General features: G+C 40.9%; 1 protein-coding gene and 1 long non-coding RNA gene across 7 annotated transcripts in view; one reads left to right on the plus strand and one right to left on the minus strand.

Moving 5' to 3' along the window:
- Positions 1 to 517: 517 nt before the first annotated feature.
- Positions 518 to 2,143, minus strand: LOC310717010. Its single transcript, XR_014530717.1, has 2 exons — positions 1,938 to 2,143; positions 518 to 1,169 (listed from the first exon to the last, which is right to left on the minus strand). It is a non-coding gene; the product is annotated as an uncharacterized lncRNA (long non-coding RNA).
- A 518-nt stretch (positions 2,144 to 2,661) lies between these two features.
- Positions 2,662 to 18,933, plus strand: part of wnk4b (WNK lysine deficient protein kinase 4b) — a 79,336-nt gene continuing 63,064 nt past the window's right edge. For all 6 annotated transcript variants that reach the window (XM_083524272.1, XM_083524274.1, XM_083524276.1 and 3 more), the window contains exon 1: positions 2,662 to 3,744. In XM_083524272.1, the coding sequence (XP_083380398.1) occupies positions 3,073 to 3,744 (672 nt within the window). In that variant the 5' untranslated portion in view covers positions 2,662 to 3,072. The remainder of the gene's footprint in view (positions 3,745 to 18,933) is intronic.

Consider the following 18,933-nt stretch of genomic DNA (forward strand, 5'->3'; position numbering starts at 1 on the left):
AAAGCCTCATAAAAAAAAAAAAAAAAAAACAAGTGTATATATACTTTGGCTCAGCTCCAGGCCAATTAACCAACCAAAACACACACACACACACACACACACACACACACACACACACACACACACACACACACACACACACACAACAACAACACACACAAACACCTTGGTGTTAGCATGCATGCATGCATACAGACACACCTTCATTAAGCTTTAAAGGTCAACTTTGTCACTTCTATAACACACGTATCACATGTCACCTGCCGTGGATGAGAAGTGAGGAACATGATCAGAAGGAGCTTTCCATTTCACATACAAATTAGAGTAAATGCAGAACTTGATAAAACGTTTACAGACCCATCAGCACCTATGAGCATGAAGTTAATAAACAGAACAACAAACTAGAATTTCCTGAAGTTTTCCGGAATTTCCGGAAATCACCAAATATTTATTTTAGACTCCAGACTGCATGACACAATTGTTCTCGCTCTATATTCCCAGTTGTTTTCTTTTATGGGTGGAGTCAATGATGTCAAGTAATGTCACAGATACATTTTTCAATCTGAATTTTATATGACGCAATTCTCCTCGCTCAGACAAGTGTTTCGATGTGTCACACGTCCATATTCCACGTTATTTTCGCTGGGGGTGGAGTCATTTATGTGATGTCACAGAATAATTTCTTACTAAAAATAAAACCGTGTACGTGACGCATTTCTCCTCGGTGAGACGAGTGTTTTGAAATATCACAAGTCTATATTTCCTGTCATTTTTTGTTTGGGGGGCGGAGTCAGTAATATCAAGCGATGCCACTGTTTAACCCAACAAGCAACACTTCCCACAGTGCTGAACATACTGTGCACGTTGCAGGAGTTTAATACTGCCTATAAAATAATGTGCAGCATTTTCTGCATTTTGCACTACGACTTGAACGTGATGTGGATTCTGGTCAGAAGGTGATCACAATTTCTAGAAGAGCAGCTCTGAGAGTAGCTCCATCACACCATCATTCCTACGGTCGAAGGGGTCAAAACTTTGTGCAGAGCAACTGACGGACTTGCAGTTAGTAATCACAGACCTGATAAATGGTACACGTAGAAAATTGGGTTCCTCTGAGGTTCTTATGATGTCCGAGCCTTTTTTTTTAAAACACGGGTTCTCCTCGGAACCTTAAAGAGAAATACAACTGAGTACACGAGGTGAAGCAGTTTGTGTACATTAACATTTGTGTTGTATTTTACAGATGGCAAGTTGACAATCCTGCTTTAAAAACCCTATAAAACATATAATACAACATTGTTTTGACAAATACACAAATATTTTGTTCATTTGAGAATTTGTCTAGAATTTATAATCAATTTAATTTTGTATAATTATTAGAGAAGATTTACATAAATCAAATATACAAACATTAAAAACAAGCATGAGAATGTAGTAAATCCGCAGTTAATCAAATGCGATAAAAACAGAATGCAACGGAGAAACGCAGGAAGCTAACAGGCTTTTTCGTCTTCTTCTCCCAGCTTCTCCCATTAGGGGGCGCCACAGCGGATCATCCGTCTCCATACCCCCCTGTCCTCTACATCTGCCTCTTTCACTCCAACTACCTGCATTTCTTCCCTCACCACATCCATAAACCTCCTCCTTGGTCTTCCTCTTTTCCTCCTTCCTGGTGTCTTCATCCTCAGCATTCTCCTACTGATATACCCCATGTCCCTCCTCTGCACATGTCCAAACCATCTCAATCTCACCTCCTACACCTTGTCTCCAAAACGTCCTACATGCGCTGTCCCTCTAATAAACTAATTTCTAATCCTGTCCATCGTCGTCACGCGCAACAAACATCTCAACATCTTCAGCTCATTCGCTGAAAACCACAAAAGTGACTAAAAAAGTGAGCGTTTTTTGCTGCGAAGTTACAAACAGTTTCTGCTCACCGTGCTGATGTTTCACCTTCATCCGTGACACCAGAGTTTTCTTTTCACATGCTCGTACATCACTGAGGTCCTTCAGTCCCACACAAACTGACGCTTCACATCACTTTCAGGTACTGTTTTCTTTGTTGTGTTTATTATAAAAGGCTCCTGTTGCCTTGTGTTTCATGTTCTCATGCCTTGGATGACTTGGGACTCACACTTTTTCCTGTCCGCCATTTTTCGGCTGTGTTCTGATCCTCACGATAACCCGTAACTTGAGCAGCCCAACTCATCGATGATGGCATTCAGTGACAACAAATTTCATTATCGATTTTATTGATTGGTTGTTGCAGCTCTAGATGGGTTTTGCTCGAACATTTCTTCTTCTTCTATGGCTTCTGCATAGAATGAGCAATAGAACAGAAAGGTTCCTCAGAAGTTCTTCGGAGAGCTAACGGTTTTTGATGGTGGGTGGGTTCTGCTTGAAAGCGTTTCGAAAGTGTTATAGGAATATAAAAAAGTTCTCCAGGTTCCACCAGAATCTCCAATTATGGTCCAATTATAGAGGAACACTTTGTGCAGAGCAGCAGTTGGACTTCAGTTTGTCATAAGTTCATATGTCATAAGTGTGTTGCAATCTTTGATTCGATTCGATTGTGATGATGTTCAGGTTCGCAATCCCAGATCTTCTTCTGTCCACGCTGCTAGAAGAAACCAGGGTGTCCACACTAGCTGTGGGAGGGACACATATTAACCAGTCACAGGCTCGAGCGCACGCACTACATGCAAACTGAGTGTGTGTGTGTGAGAGAGAGAGAGAGAGAGAGAGAGAGAGAGAGAGAGAGAAAGAGAAGGACAGACAGAGTTAAAGCGCTGCAGAACGCTGGAGCACGCGGACGCTTAGAACTCAGTTAAGAAGTTCTTTTGGTTCTCGCGCTGAGAAACGTCTCGTATCTGGACGTTCAAACTAATCCGGATTTAAATTTTTTTATCCAGATTTATTTATTTTTTGCTCACACCTGCGGATTGTTTTGTTGTTGTTCAACACCATGTTGAAGTTCACCCTCTTCCCTGATGGACTGATTTGATTATATTCTGAAAGCTTCTGGGAAGCGCGAGCGTCGCGGTTCGGAAGGAGAACCGAGGAAGCTTCACGATGTCCCAAGCCGACGTGCACGCGGGAGGACTCGCGTTCCCCAAACTGCCCTCCAGCTTCGACGCCGATCCGTTCCTGTCCGCGCGGCTCGCGCTCAGGCGCCGGAGACACTCTGCGAGCTCGAGGAGGAACGTGTTTCGGTTCAACAAAACGCACACGTTGGAGGAGAGCGGCGGCTCGTCCCGCGAGCGTGTCCCACATCTGCTAAGCAAAACCCTGTCCTGGTCGGCGGACGACATTTCATCTGCCGAGCAGAAGAAGAAGAAGAAGAAGAAGAGGATGAGCAATGCAGGAGAAGGAGCTGAAGGAACTGGAGAAGTAGTAGAAGAAGAAGGACCAGGAGCGGCGGCGGCGCAAACGGACACGCAGTGCGAGCGCTCCTCGCGCTCCAGCTCCGGCTCCCCGACGCGCCGCGCGCAGCCCAACACCGACGGCACCGCCGTGAAGAGCTCGAGCACCGACTCCGAGGAGGAAACCGCGTCCAAGAAAGCGCCCGAGACCAACAAGTGGGAGCAGGAGAAAGAGGACGAGGTGGAGACCAAAGCTGTGGCCACTTCACCGGACGGGAGGTTCCTCAAGTTCAACGTGGAGATCGGTAGAGGTTCCTTCAAGACCGTTTACAAAGGACTGGACACTGAAACCACCGTGGAGGTCGCGTGGTGCGAGCTACAGGTACAAGAATCCTTACAGTTCTAAGCTTCTGGGTTTAAAAAGTCTACAGTGTTAGAAAGAGACATGAGGTGCAGGACCAGTTCTTCTCACCAGCTCAAGTGTTCCTGAGATGGTTCTAATGGTCAGAGCTTTTTTTTTAAGCTAGACTTTATTTGGAATCTTCTTGACAGATTCGATTTAAAACAGGTTCCTCAGAAAGTCCCAGTCCAGACCTTATAGTTCCCCTATGATTATATTCCTGGAATGAAAGATAAGTGTTCCTCACTAGTTCCTTGAAACACCAGAAAATGGGTTCCAGTTATAATGTAAAAGTTAAACCCTATGTTTTAAGATTCTGCATAGTTCTTCATGATTCCTGCAGGAGTTCTGGTTTATTTATGTATACAAATGATATTTATAAATGATAAAGTCCTAGAATAAAGGGTTCCTCAGGGGTTCTCATGATGTTTAATAGTTCAGGCATTTTAATTGTGGGTTCTTCTTGGCGATTAAAGTAAAACATGGAACAGGTTCTACAGGAAGGTTCAGTTTTGGCTCGAATGGAAAGGTGCAGTAAGAAAAAAACCTCAGTGATTCATGTTCTTGTGTTCTGCATGGACTCTTCTAAAAGGGTTCTTTTAGAACTGCCTCCATTGGATGGGTTCTCCTTAGAAGCTTTTGTAAAAGGAAAAGTGGTTGTACACAGAACAGGTTCACCTGCTCAGTTATATACAGTTTATATATAATTATGTGCAAGTACGTTCCTGCAGCTGAAGGTGTGCTTTAAAAACAGCAGGTTCTTTAGAGGTTCTTTGGATGTGTAAAAATTCAGGGATCTAAAAATGTCTTCCATTTGGAGACTAAAAGATAAACCATCCACGAGAAGCTCTAATGGTGGTCTAATTGGCAATTTTTTTACTCATAGAGTTTGGCAAAGAACATGTTCTTCTACCAATGGAGAACATTAATGTTCTTCTAATAACAAAAACAGTTTCCTATTGCAAAAGGACGTACCTGTGTTTTAGGGTTCTTCATAGAACAGGTTCACCAATTATGTTCCTGAAGATACGCTTTAAGAAAAACAGGTTCCTCAGGGGTTCCTTCGAAGGTTCAACTGTTCTGAGGATCTGCTTAGAAACTAAACGATAAATCAAGCTGAATGGGACCTCCTTAGAATCTTCTGTTAAAGGGAATACATGTCTTCCAGGGATCTAGATACAGTAGAATGAGTTTTCCTGGAATATAAAATCAGATAAATTGATAATATTGTTCTACAAGCTAAAAGAAGAACCATATGTTGTAGGAATCAGTGTAGTTCCTCAGGGTCTACCAAACGGTTCATCAGTCCAAATGTGTACAGTTAGCGTGTTTTACTGATGAAATGTTCCTCTGATGGTTCCTCTGAGGTGGTTTCCGATATGTTCTACTCAGAAGCGATACGTTGTATGGTTCGAAATAGAACCAAACATGATGTTCTAGGATAATAATGAACTTGTGGGTGGTTGCAGCTTCAGGGCAGTGAGTTTCTCTTTTATAGTCAGAGGAAACTCACACCTCACACCTCGCTGGGTGGCTTTTACAGTGACATTCCTGAGCAGCACTGACCTCTTTTTCTCATTTCGAAGTGACATTTCCTCCCTGCTGAGTCTCACCCGAGCTAATCAGCTCGAAGAAAAAGAAAAAGGAGGTTTATTTTGCCGACAAAAGAGCGCTTAATTATCTCTGTAAATTGCTAGCGACTAAACGTTGCCACGGTGACGGCACCTCCGGTTCCTCATCCGAGAGCAGTATGGTGAGCGGGTGCACTTTTTAATGAACCGCAACTAATGTTCTGCTCTGCCAGCACACACACACACACACACACACACACACACACACACACAAGCTGGGTAAACACCATTTGACATAGCGCTCTGTCGTTAGCATGTGTGTGTGTGTCATTAAATATTTCCGTCGTCATGGTGCAATCCGAAGCAGACGCCATATCTGTGTCTCATCTCATTTGTGTCTGATGTTAAACTATTACCTTGTCAACTTCTGGATTCTGATTGGTCAGAAGGTGCTTGATGATGTTTTTCTACCAGCTAAAAGAGCAACCCTCTGTTGTAGGAATCAGTGCAGTTCCCAAACTGTCCATTAGTCCAACTCTGTACTCTTCTGTTCTTTGGATGGATTGGTGTTGGAAGCCATAGTGATTGAAGCCATAAAGATGATATAATCTAGTTGTATAGAACCAGCTCAAACAGTCCATAGTATAGTTTCATCATTCGAATCATTGGTATGTTGAAGTTTTCTAAATGTTGATGGAAGGAGTCTCACGAGATAATGTTGTTTCCAGTGAGAACCTCACGTGTGAGGAGGATCCCAGTGACAGTGTGCACACATGGTCAGAATAGCGCCAGTTGCACAGCTCCTGATGTACACAGGATGATGTCTAACAGCACACTGACTTATGAAGGTCGGTGCTCCCTGTGACTGTGGGATCAGACTTATGCTGCCATCTGTTGGCGTGTTATAAAACTAGTGTTGAAACTTTTTGATTCCACCTCATAGAAACACGTAAAGAAATAAGTACTCAGTATCGGATGGAAAAGGAGAATTCATTGGTGTCACACGTGTCCCACAGTCCCTCCTGACCACACGTATGATCCAGAGTACACAGGAGCCACAGCAGGACAAATGAAATGAACCACTTATGATTGTGTGATTATGTGTAACAGATCCCTCCGATCTCATTAACAAAGAAATCTGTTCATATATTTCATCATATCTCAATGAACACTCTGATAAGCCGAGCTGCAGGGGGACACTGTGACATGCGGCGGTGCTTTATTACGCTCCACATCGTTCACAAGCTTCTCAACACCTCACACGTCAACCAGCAGCTACTGCGCTTTGTTTTATACGTTTATATATTTCTACTCTGTCTGTCCTTTTCTTTTTTTTATCTGCCTGTCTCTATGTCTACCTGTCTGTCTTTCTCTCCGTCTGTTTACCTGTCTGTCTTTCTCTCCGTCTGTCTACCTGTCTGTCTTTCTCTCCGTCTGTCTACCTCTCTGTCTTTTTCTCTCTGTTGTTTCTCTGCCTACCTGCCTGTCTGTCCACCCCCCCCCCCCTCTCTCTCTCTCTCTCTCTCTCTCTCTCTTTCCCTCTCTCTCTCTCTCTCTCTCTCTCTCTCTCTCTCTCTCTCTCTCTCTCTCTCTCTCTCTCTCTCTCTCTCTCTCTCTCTCTCTGTTGTTTGTGTTGTATGTGTATACACTCTGATTGTCCACTTCCTGTTTCTTCTGTAATGTACTGAATGTAAAACACACTGAAGTTGGGGATTTTGTGTAGAATCATGGATGTTGAAAAAACACATTCTATATTGCTTTCACTTACAGCAAACATTCTCCATGTGGTCACTGAGGGCATTTGAGCGTTTTAGCGATCTGTCTATTTTTAATCAAACAAACAAACAAACAAAGTTTATATAATACACAAATAAACAATTATATCATTTTTTTTTTTTCCAAAGGAACTTCATTTCAGAATTCACGTGTGTGCGTGCGTGTGTGCGTGCGTGTGTGCGTGTGCGTGTGCGTGTGCGTGTGCGTGTGTGTGTGTGTGGCATCAATTCTTTTTACAAGCATTCAGAATTTAAGGTGATTGTCCATATAATCATTTCGAAGGTCAGAGGTCAAGACATGATCCAGTGAAGTCTGAACCTGCATTAGACACACACACACACACACACACACACACACACACACACACACAGTCAGTGTAAGAGCAGCACAAAGAGAGGGATAAAAGTGTAGTTAATTTTAAAGAAGATTAGAAACAGTAAGCATGTGTGTAGAAGGTCACGTGTGGAATCATGTAGATGTTTCTGAGTGGAGTGTAAAAGTCTAATGTAGAATTAACGTGTAAAAAATCACGTCTCTAATTGATGCGTGTGGGTCACGTGAGGAACTGATACGTAGAAGGTACTTACACATGTTAACACAGCACAGCACACACACAGTCACAACACTCGTTACACAACATGTCCAATGGGCAGCACATCCACACACAGATATCACTTCCTCTCGCGATGTCTCTCGCGATGTGTGTCTCGCTGTCTCTCGCGCTGTCTCTCGTGATGTCTCTCGCGCTGTGCGTCTCGCTGTATCTCATGCTGTGCGTCTCGCTGTATCTCATGCTGTGTGTCTGGCTGTCTCTTGCGCTGTTTGTCTCACTGTCTCCCGCGCTGTCTCTCGCGCTGTCTGTCTCGCTGTCTCCCACGCTGTCTCTCCCGCTGTCTCTCGCGCTGTTTGTCTCGCTGTATCTCATGCTGTGTGTCTCGCTGTCTCTCGCGCTGTGGTCCTCACGTTCCTCCAGAGCGTCTCTGCTCCACCAGCTTCCCATCCTGCACCTTGTTTCTCACCAGCAGCAGTTCAGACAGCGGCCCCAGACTGCACTCATCTTCTCATTCTGATCTCCTCCTGTATAACTTCCTTGTGTACAGTCGCTCGTGCCTCTCGTTTCTTCTCCTCTCACATCCTGACTGTTACCTCAAAATTTCACTTTCAGAACTGAAAGCAAAACCAAAAATAAAAAAGTAACTTTCCACTCCTCAATTGTTATTCACATACACTCTTAAGCCACAGTTCACACAACAACAACAACAACAACAACAACAACAACAACCACCATTCTAAATGTTATTTTTCACATACACATGCAGTGTCCATAAAATAGAATACAAGAAACAATAATAATTTTTATATATATGAAGTATCTTATCATCACAGAACCTTTTTGGTAAACAGTAATTTTTTTTCCCCTCAGTGACATAAATTAACTTTTCATGCTTTAAAGTTAGAATCGAAATATAATTCATTATTCAGATTTGGATTAATTAGTAGAATTAAACTTAAAAATTTAATTAAATGGTGATTTGTTATAAATCCTCAACATCCTCAACAATGATGGAACTGTAATGAATAGACATTCGCTGGTTCCTTTTTGAGTCTGGTTCCTCTCAAGACTTCTTCCTCATGAATTCTCAGGAAGTTTTTCCCTGACCATTGTTTGAACGTCTTTTCTAGAGATGTGTTTGTTCTAGATTTTTCTTTGGATTTTTGCCAAGCGGCTACTGAGTATGAGTGAATGAATAAATCAGTGACGGTCATTTATAAACAATTCGTCTCAAAAAATCAAAGGAGTATATAAGTTATAAACAGCAAACAGTTTCTCTCACGACTCTTCGGGTCCGAGTCGTTCGTTCTCTTGTCACGTGACTCCCATAGACACTATGAAGGCAATGAAATGACTAAAGGAAAGAAATTAACTAAATGACTCTAAAAATGATCCGATCTTCACATCACTAGAATACACACTCATGCTAACGCTAATATCAAGGCTGTAAATGTTGCTCTGTTTTGTTGTAGAAAAAACATTTCCTGCTCGTCATATCTGTGTTTGTAACCGTGTTGTATCTGTTCCTCCGGTATGAAATGTTTCTACTGTATTCGGCTACATTTCTTCTGTGTGTGTGTGTGTGTGTGTGTGTGTGTGTGTGTGTGTGTGTGTGTGTGTGTGTGTGTGTCAGTGGTGGCCGTGTATTTGGTACCTGGGCCTTCAGTGTGGACGTACCCGACTTAATCCACCTCTTAATACCACCACATCACGTCGCAATTATAGAAACCATCAATACAATACAAAACACAAAATACCAACACGTAGCATTACAGAGAGACGTTTCACATCTGGAGGTGAAAACCATTTTACTAAAACAACAAACCCAGTTAAGACTCCAAACCTCCACACTACAACCACAACTGTGCACCTACAACATCTGGAGCAGTTCACAATCAATATCTGCCTAATAACATGACAAAAACATAAACATTTAAATAAAAGACAACCTATTTACCAGAGACACAGACTCATTATGTGCAGCGCCCCCCAGAGGCTGTAATTCAGGGGTACCGCTCGTATTCACTGGTCTGGAAGTGGAGATCAAACCCTTTCCAGGCTGAGACACGCTAGCTAGCTCCAGGGTGGCTTCAACAGTGGCTTTAGACCCATAACACAACTGAGTCTACTGAGGCATATTTATTTATTTATTTATTTATTTATTTATTTATTTTCATATTAACGTTTTAATGTAAATTAAAAGTTTACAAAAAAACTCTGCAATTTAATTACTGTTATATTTAGTTACTGTTCGGTACTGATGTAGGTGAAGTGAGGAGGCCACATTCATCCTGAAGTTGATCGAATTGATTTAGAACTCTACAGCAACAGATCTGCCCCTCCAACCAATGGAAAGCAGATGTTCATGGAGCTGCAGGGAAAATTGTGGAGGGAAAATTTCATGCTTCTGCGTCCCCAGAATGTCCGATACAATTGTGTGCCTCTGAGTTTGTGGTAACAGTTCGGTAAAGAACCAACATATGGGTGGAAAAGTCAGGTGTCCCAATACTTATGGTAAATTAGTGTATGATGTGAATAATGGATGCGGATCGGTTTTCCATCCTCCTGCATGTCAGACCTGCGCATCTCGCAAGAGAGAATCTTAATTAATTCAATTAATAACATCTTCTAGAGCATTCAGAAGACACCCTTATCCAGAGCAGCAGCAGGTAAAGGTTAAGGGCTTTTCTCAAAGGCAAATAGCAGCCATGGCAGCTACAGTAGGTAATTGTGGATTTGACCTCATGACTTTCTGATCAGATGTGCAATGTCTAAACCACTGAGCTCTCATTTCCCCTTACATTTACAAATTTAGTAAAGGAAAAGTTTCCCAAAATAATAATAATAATAAAAAACCCTCTTCCAGGTTACTCCATGACCTTTTGGTTTTAAACGTCCCTCAGCTTTTGATTTCACCTTCAGATTGTTGCTGCAACTTCCTGTTTGTGCAGTGGATCCAAACTCAGGCAGGCGGAATATTTAGTGTAGTCATTTGGCACATGAAAGCTTGATCTCTTCCTGTTTAATGAACAGTGTGTGTGTGTGTGTGTGTGTGTGTGTGTGTGTGTGTGTGTGTGTAAATCACAGTGACAGTGAGGAAGTGGTTGTGCGAATGTTTAACAGTGAGCCGGAGCTTCTGTCGGCATCACGACATTCCCGGATTAATCAGGCTTGATTGCATTGCAGGGGCTTGGGCTCAATCTGGGAATGAAATTACCATATAAACAAGGAGGAATCACAAACCTGTGGCTGCTGGTTAGTTCCCAGGACCATCATGAGCTGAACAACTTTAAAAACCTCTCACATGGTCTCCATCAGAGATTCGAAAATAAGTCGAAACTAGAGTTGGAAACTTTGGAAAACTTTCCAGAGAATTAACAAGAATTAATAGGAATAAACTGAGAATGTACAAAATTAAGTTTTCAACTAACAGTGAACTTGAAGGATATTTTTGGATAAAACAACCAGATATAATGCAATTTTAGTTAAATTTCTACCTGCAGATTCATCAATCACATGCACACAGCACAGTTACAGCAGCGCTCCTGAGGCCACGCCCCCTACACGCACTGCATGTTTCCTCCATTACATAACACGCATGCGTCAGCTAATGACCAAACAAATTGTTTATATGTATGTTTGTTTATGATAATTACCTCAAATTTCTCATTCATTCCCACAAATTCACATATATTTCCATAAATTCCTGGTCAATTTCCAACTTGGAATTTTTCCCAAATTTCCCGGATGAAATTCCCATGGATATTTACCAGAAATTTTCCGCCCCTTTATTGACCCAAGTCGAAACTTCAGTAAAAAAATTGTTCCAAATTGAAAACATAGTTTCAAAAAGTAATCAAAAGGCTCGATAACGTTAAATTAAATCTGTAAAATTTTCCCAATAGGCCTAATTTCCTGTTTAGAATTCGCCACTTCCTGTGTGTCTTCAGGAAGTGAGACAGACGTCTGATCAGTTATATATCTATATATCTATTTAAACCTTTCAGCGTTGAGTGTTTTACGGTGTTTGAGAGACACGTAGATGTTCCTTTCGTTTCTTAGCAACAGGCTTAGTAATGTAACAGTTTGAAGATCCACAAACAAATCTAGAAATATCCAGATGTTCCACTTTAGTTTCATTGAAAAACAGCTTTACACACTCAGCATCCGGACGCTTCATTTCTCCAAACGTTCAGATGAAATATTTTGCTGTGTCTTTTGTAAAACTCCAAAGATGTTCTTCACTAGATGGAGGTTTCTTGTTCATCTCAGAGCAGGTCACTAGGATTGAGGTGCGGTGACTGGGCAGGTGGTTCCCTGATAGATATCACTCCAGACGTCTGTTTGATCTCTAAATAACACAGAACTCAGAAGACGTGTGTTTTGCTTTGATCATCGCCTTGTTGTATCGTGACGTCGGTTCCAAGGAACTGCAGTCCAGACGTAACTGCGTGGTGTTAAAGTGTGGAATGAGAGACATGTTAATTCAGGATTCCTTTCACTTTCCGGAACCTTCTCTGCTCTAAAACAACTCAAAACCATTAAAATTTTACCTCCATGTATGAGTATGGGGGTGAGGGAGTCTGATCACATCTTCTCTCCTGTTCTCCTTCTTACACAAGTTTTCTGATAGAGACAAAAATATCACAATCTCACACAACCTCTCTCTCTTTCTCTCTCTCTCTCTCTCTCTCTCTAGCTCTCTCTAGCTCTCTCTCTCTCTAGCTCTCTCAAGCTCTCTTATGGCTATTTACACTACTTTATCTGTGTGTGTGACTTCGAAGCAAAATTCTTGCTCTAACGAGCAACACTTAATTAAATAAAGGGAGAAGCAGAAAGGAAGAAAGTGACCTAAAATCTCATTACCACATTTAGACGTCAGGTGACGCACAAAGTGAAATCTTGTCAGTGCCCTGGCGTCTCGTTCAGGCTCATACTTCTGTCCTCGAACCCTCAGGAAGGAACTGAAGGACAGGAAATGGGGAGCGTAATTAAGGAGTAAGAATCGTCCTTGCGCTCTCATCTCGCTTCACCGTCATGTCCATTTTCGTGGCATTTCAATCGCTTCCTGTTTAATTGCAGTTGGGAGAGGAGCTCGTGGGTCATCACGTACATCCCTGTAGGAACAGATGTGACGTTTCACCAGAATCTCCTTCATCTCTGCAGAGAAACGAGGTCCAGAATGCAGGACTGGTGTTGGCTTTAACAGATGTTAACATTTTATTTGACTCAAATCATTCAGATCATTAAGAACATTTGAGTAGTACACTGAGATAAGCAGTAAATACAAAATGCAGTTTTTACATGATAATTTCATTTGTTAAGCGAAAAAAAAAACTGTTCTTATGTGAAAAAGTAACGGCCCCCTAAACCTTATAACTGGTTGTGTGCCGCCAAACATAAAAAGCGTTTGCGATAACTCTCAATGAGTCTTTAGGATTTTAACTAGGCCACTCCAAAACCATTAATTTAGTTTTTTTGGGTCTTTTAGAGATGGACCTACTGGTGCACTTCATCTCGAGGTCTGCGAAGCACCTCCAGACCATCACACTACCACCACCATGTTTCACTGTTGGTATGATATTCTCTTTATAAAATGCTGTTAGTTTTACGCTGCACGAAGGAAGTTCAATGTTTGACTCGTCAGTCCACAGAATATTTGCACAAAAGTCTTGAGGATAATCAAGATGTTTTGTTGGTAAATGTGAGATGAGCTTTTGTGTGCTTTTACATCAGCAGCGGGTTTCGCCTTGGAACTCTCCCATGGAAGCCGTGTTTGCCCAGTCTTTTTCTTATTGTTACATCATAAACACTTAACTGAAGAAACTGTGGCCTGCAGTTCTTTAGGTCTTTGGGGTACTTTTAGGAGCTCCTGGATAAGTGCGTTTGGAGTAACTGTGGAAGGTTGGCCGCTCATGTGAAGGTTCACTACTGTTCCAAGTTTTCTCCATTTGTGTATAATGGCTCTCACCGTGGTTCAGCGAAGTCCTAAAGCTTTAGAAATGGATTTTTAACCCTTTCCAGAGTGACGATACATCAGTCAGTCAATCAGATTTTCTTGCATCATCTTTCCTCACTGTGTCATAAAGGCTCTGTTTAAGTGATTTCTTGATTGAACAGGTCTGGCAGGAATCAGGCCTGGGTTTAGCGAGGAAAATTTAACTTTCCAGAAAATGTGGTTAATCACAGTTCATTAATGATTTAGCAGGAAGAAGTTGGACAACTTTTGGAAACAGGACAACTTTTGTCCCGTAACCGATGAAATTCTCATTTAAACTGCATTTTGTATTTACTTTAGTTATATCTGTGTGATATTCGGTCATGGACGAGTTACACAAAGCATGTATATGAGTTAAAGTAGATCCATTCAGTAAAATGTGACTCCAGTAAAAGTAAAAGTGGCTCTTTAAACTTTCACTTGAATAAAATCACAAAAGTTTTTGCCCTCTAAATGAACTTAAGTTTCCAAAGTAGTGATTTATTATAACTATAATGTTCCTGTTATCATTTTTATCACAAGGCTCTTTAATCACCTCAGTTTCTGTGTAAAGACTCGAATGTGACTCTCAGCACACTGATCTATTAATAGAATGAGATTAATGACTCAAACACTGATTGATTTCTATTATAATGATCATGAACCCAAAACCTTCTTTTCAACTACTTTAGTAAAAACGTGTAAATGAGGTCACGTGTGTGGTGGTGAGTTTGAGTCTGGAGTTTCTTCATCATTTATTCCTCTCTAAATGTTCTGCTTGATGTTGAACTGATGCTGAACTGTATGTTGGTGATCAGTAGATTCACCGAGCACCAATCAGAACACGTGTAAAACAGAGCGTGCGCTCGATCCTGATTGGTGACTCGCTGCGTGTTTCACCAGTTACGTTTTTATCCTCGTTTATAAAAAGAAACGACTGATTTCACTAAATGTAGTTGAGTAATTAATTAATTAATTTGACTTTGAAATGTAGTGAAGTTACAGTAAAAATCTCCCCGAATAGAAACACTTCAGTAACGAACCGAAACGAATTACATTTACGTCATTACTGTTTACCACTGGTTCTATTACAGTTTTCTTGTTGATAAATATTCAAAAAATAAAATCAAAGACATTTTCACAGCACTGTAAATAAATTGCGTTATATTATTTTTTATTATATTGTGATAAATTATTATAATAATAATAAATAATAATAATAATAATAATAATAATAATAATAATATAGGCACAATCCAGTCTGGTGAAACTGAAGTGCTTTAAAAAGTAAATGTACGGTATGTACAGAATTCGTCCCTCAAACGAAAGTGCTGCTTGAGATCCTGTATTAAGGGTGAAGACGGACTTGTTTATGAATCTCGGGATGTTTTACTGCCGCTGTAAAAATCCGGTCCTGTTCCTCTCACGACGTCGTCCTCCGGGTGTGACGTTCTCCAGACCTCCTGACAATCTGGCACTGCTCCTAATGGACAAATGTCGTGATTTTCATATTGTACGCATGAACACACACACACACACACACACACACACACACACACACACACACACACACACACACATATATATACACACTTTATTATGGATGGAATACTTAGTTTGGTTCATCATGAAGTGCACTGGTGCGTCACTGACCGTGTGCCTGAACATTCAGTGCCTCTTACCTGCAATAAGTGTAAATCACTGTGTGTGTGTGTGTGTGTGTGTGTGTGTGTGTGTGTGTGTGTGTGTGTGTGTGTGTGTGTGTGTGTGTGTGTGTGTGTGTGTGTGTGTGTGTGTGAGTGAGTGAGTGAGTGAGTGAGTGAGTGAGTGAGTGAGTGAGTGAGTGAGTGAGTGAGTGAGTGAGTGAGTGAGTGAGTGAGTGAGTGAGTGTGTGTGTGTGTGTGTGTGCAGGTCCTGACAACTCTGGATCTGTTTTTTTCTATTTTCTTTCTGTGTGTATATTTATATGTGTGTGTGTGAGTGTGTGTGAGTGTGAGTGAGTGTGTGAGTGAGTGTGTGAGTGAGTGAGTGAGTGTGTGAGTGAGTGAGTGAGTGAGTGAGTGAGTGAGTGAGTGAGTGAGTGAGTGAGTGAGTGAGTGAGTGAGTGTGTGTGTGTGTGTGTGTGTGTGTGTGTGCAGGTCCTGACAACTCTGGATCTGTTTTTTTCTATTTTCTTTCTGTGTGTATATTTATATGTGTGTGTGTGTGTGTGTGTGTGTGTGTGTGTGTGTGTGTGTGTGTGTGTGTGTGTGTGTGTGTGTGTGTGTGCGTTAAAGTGACATTCACAGACAGTGGCTGTGAAAATAAGCTTCTGGCAGCAGTATAAATGTGAGAACAGACCTGCAGTCAAAACCTCATGGGCTTTATTTTAATGCACGACATGTCTGGACAGGTCCATGTGGTGAGCAGAAGGTGTGTGAAAGTTTGGTGACCTGAGAAATTCTGACGATACAGAAATCTTTTCTTCATATAGTGATGATGATCTTAATAAAGGTGGAGGCCCAAAAATCAGACCCAAGACCTTCTATCAGATCCACAATTTACTATTAGACTTTGAAATTAGACTCAAAATTTCCATCAGACCCAAAGCCTTTTAGAAACCATTCTTACTTTCATTTCTACAGATTCAGTTATTTGTACTATTTTTAACTTCCACATGATCTTTATCTAATATCTTTATTCTTATTTTATATTTTATAGTCCCTTTTATTTCAAGCACAATTTTCCCCGCGTCCGATCAGGTTTTTACATTTCACTCCGAGGTTCTCTTGATAACTATGTTTTTAACATCTTGAAATCCTAAAATCTCTTAAAATCTTGAAAAACCAGACCAAGAATAATCCAATCCAGAATATTTGATCAGATCCAGAATCATTAATCGGATCTAGAATTTTTTTTATCAGACCCAAAATCTTTAAACCAATTCAGAATCTTTAATCAGATCCAGACTCTTTAATTCAATCCAGAATATTTGATTAGATCCAGAATCTCTAATCTGATCTAGAATCTTTTATCACATTCAGAATCTTCTATCTGACCCTAATTCTTTAATCCGATTCAGAATGTTTAATCAGAATTAGAATCTTTAACGAGAATCAGAATCTTTAATAACATTCAGAATATTTTATCAGATCCAGAATGTTGTATAAGACCCCAAAACCTTCTATTAGACCCAGGATCTTTTATCAGACTCAGAATCTACAGTCAGACCCAGATTGTTTTATCAGATTCACAAACTTTTATCAGATTAGAAATCAGAATCAGGTTTATTGGCCAAGTGTGTTGACAAACACAAGGAATTTGTTTCCAGCTGTTGGTGATGATGTTGGTGATGAATCTTCAGACAGATAAAGATTCTTTTATCACACCCAGAGCCACTGTGAAGGACAATGATGAGCAACACAAAAATGAGAATTTCTTGGCATAATAATGATAAAAGCAGTGTTTGAAGCAGTGCTTTTGCAACCTCCTGAGGAAATGTAGAACTTTGATCTTTGATCTTTACATGTCCCAGCATGCCCTTAAAGAACCCCAGAGGAACCTTGGTTTTACGTGTGGCACCAAGGATCAAGTAGATAAATGTTGGGGAATAATGAAGGGGTTTGTGCTGCACACTTTCCCAATTCATTTTTAAAGAATAGAAGGTTTTTTTTTTGAGGGTTCTGTAAAGGTTCTTCGGATAATTCAAGGTTCTTAGCTCAAGTTGTAGATATCGTAGAGGGCAAAAGTTTGTCCATGGTTTCACGCCTCACTCCACTCAGACACTCCAAAAGCAAATGATTAAGAACCCATGACACAAATTGTTATTATATAGAGGAAAAAACATGAGATGAAGTGAGCATCATGTAACATTTTTTTATAAAATAAAAAAACCCCAGTTATTAAATTTGTTCTTTCAGAGTGTTTTATGGCGTTTGGACAAAGCTGCTTTTCAGTGAGTGGATTACGTGATGGAATGTGACAAAAAGTTGCTCTGGTTTGGTTTTCGCAGCTAATCCAGGGTTGTAAATAAAATGGTGCATGGATTGTAGCTGTTTTCCAGAAAAGCTCTGAGAGCTCCAAGAGAAACCTAATGCAGATGCTGATCTTTAAAGGTGTTTATTGTACAGATTGTGTCTTCTACATATATACACTTCATGACAAACAGTAGCTTGTGCTTCTGGTTCTGCTTGTTTTTAAATCTTCTACGCACACGTTGTGGGAGATTTATGTTTAAGAATAAAGATCCTCAGAGCAGGAGAGAGAAGATCCTCAGGAAACCTGAGTTGTTTAAAAACCTGGAACTTATTGAGTTGCTGAAACGGATTCTAAAGGTTTATTGTGTTCCAGCAGTAAGTGCTTTGTGATTGTGTTCCAGAGTAAAACATGGAATAAAGTAATGGAAAGCTGGGTTTCCATCACTATTCAACTGTCTGGGTTCTTATATTCTAGATATAAATGATTGTAAAGTTTCCAAGCTGTTCCACCTGCAATGCCCACAAGTGTGTGTCTCTGTGATTGACAGGTGAGCTAGTATATGCCCCGCCCACTTAGACAGCACAGTCAGTTTAGCTCTTTGGATTGTAGTCATTTGCTATCGCTGCTGTTTAAGGTTGCGATCGCTGTTGTGTAGCTTTACGTTTTGATAAAGATTTAGGATAAATTTTTACCTACTAGTTGGTTTCCTAGTAGAAAATTTTTGGACGCAAGAAAAATAACCGTTTAACCAGAAACCAGTGGGAAAATGTTTATCTTCCTGACAGGTTCTAGATGCTAAAAATAAAGCATCAGGTTCATAGCTTGCAAACAGAGAGCTACAAAGAACCTAAGATGGTTCTTCATATAAGTAATCGTTCTACATTTCAGAAAAGAGTTTAATTAGAAACCATTCTCCAGGAAGATTTGGTGTAGGGTTCTGCATAGAACTGTTGCAGTTTTCACTACGGGTTGGTGGCAGTTTAGTGGTTACAGCATTTGGCTCTGAAGGTTGTGATTTTAAATCCCAGGCACACCAATCTGCCACTCCTGGGCCCCTGAGCAAGGCCCCTAGCCCCATAGCTGTTCAGTTGCTTGAATGATATTTACATTAAAGCAACTGAATGTAAAGCTCTGGATATGATGCTCTTATCCAGAGCGACTTACAATGATCTCATTCTTGCAAATGAGCAGTTGAGGGTTAGGGGCCTTGCTCACAGGCCCAACAGGGGCAGCTTAGTGGTGGGATTAGAACTTCCAACCTTCTGATCAGAGGTCCACCATCTTAACCATTCAACTACCACTTCCACTTCTCTTTGAGATAAATGTAAGTTGCTCTA

The sequence above is a fragment of the Silurus aristotelis genome, assembly GCF_946808225.1.
Source record: "Silurus aristotelis genome assembly, chromosome: 21".
In the NCBI taxonomy this organism is placed as follows: domain Eukaryota; kingdom Metazoa; phylum Chordata; class Actinopteri; order Siluriformes; family Siluridae; genus Silurus; species Silurus aristotelis.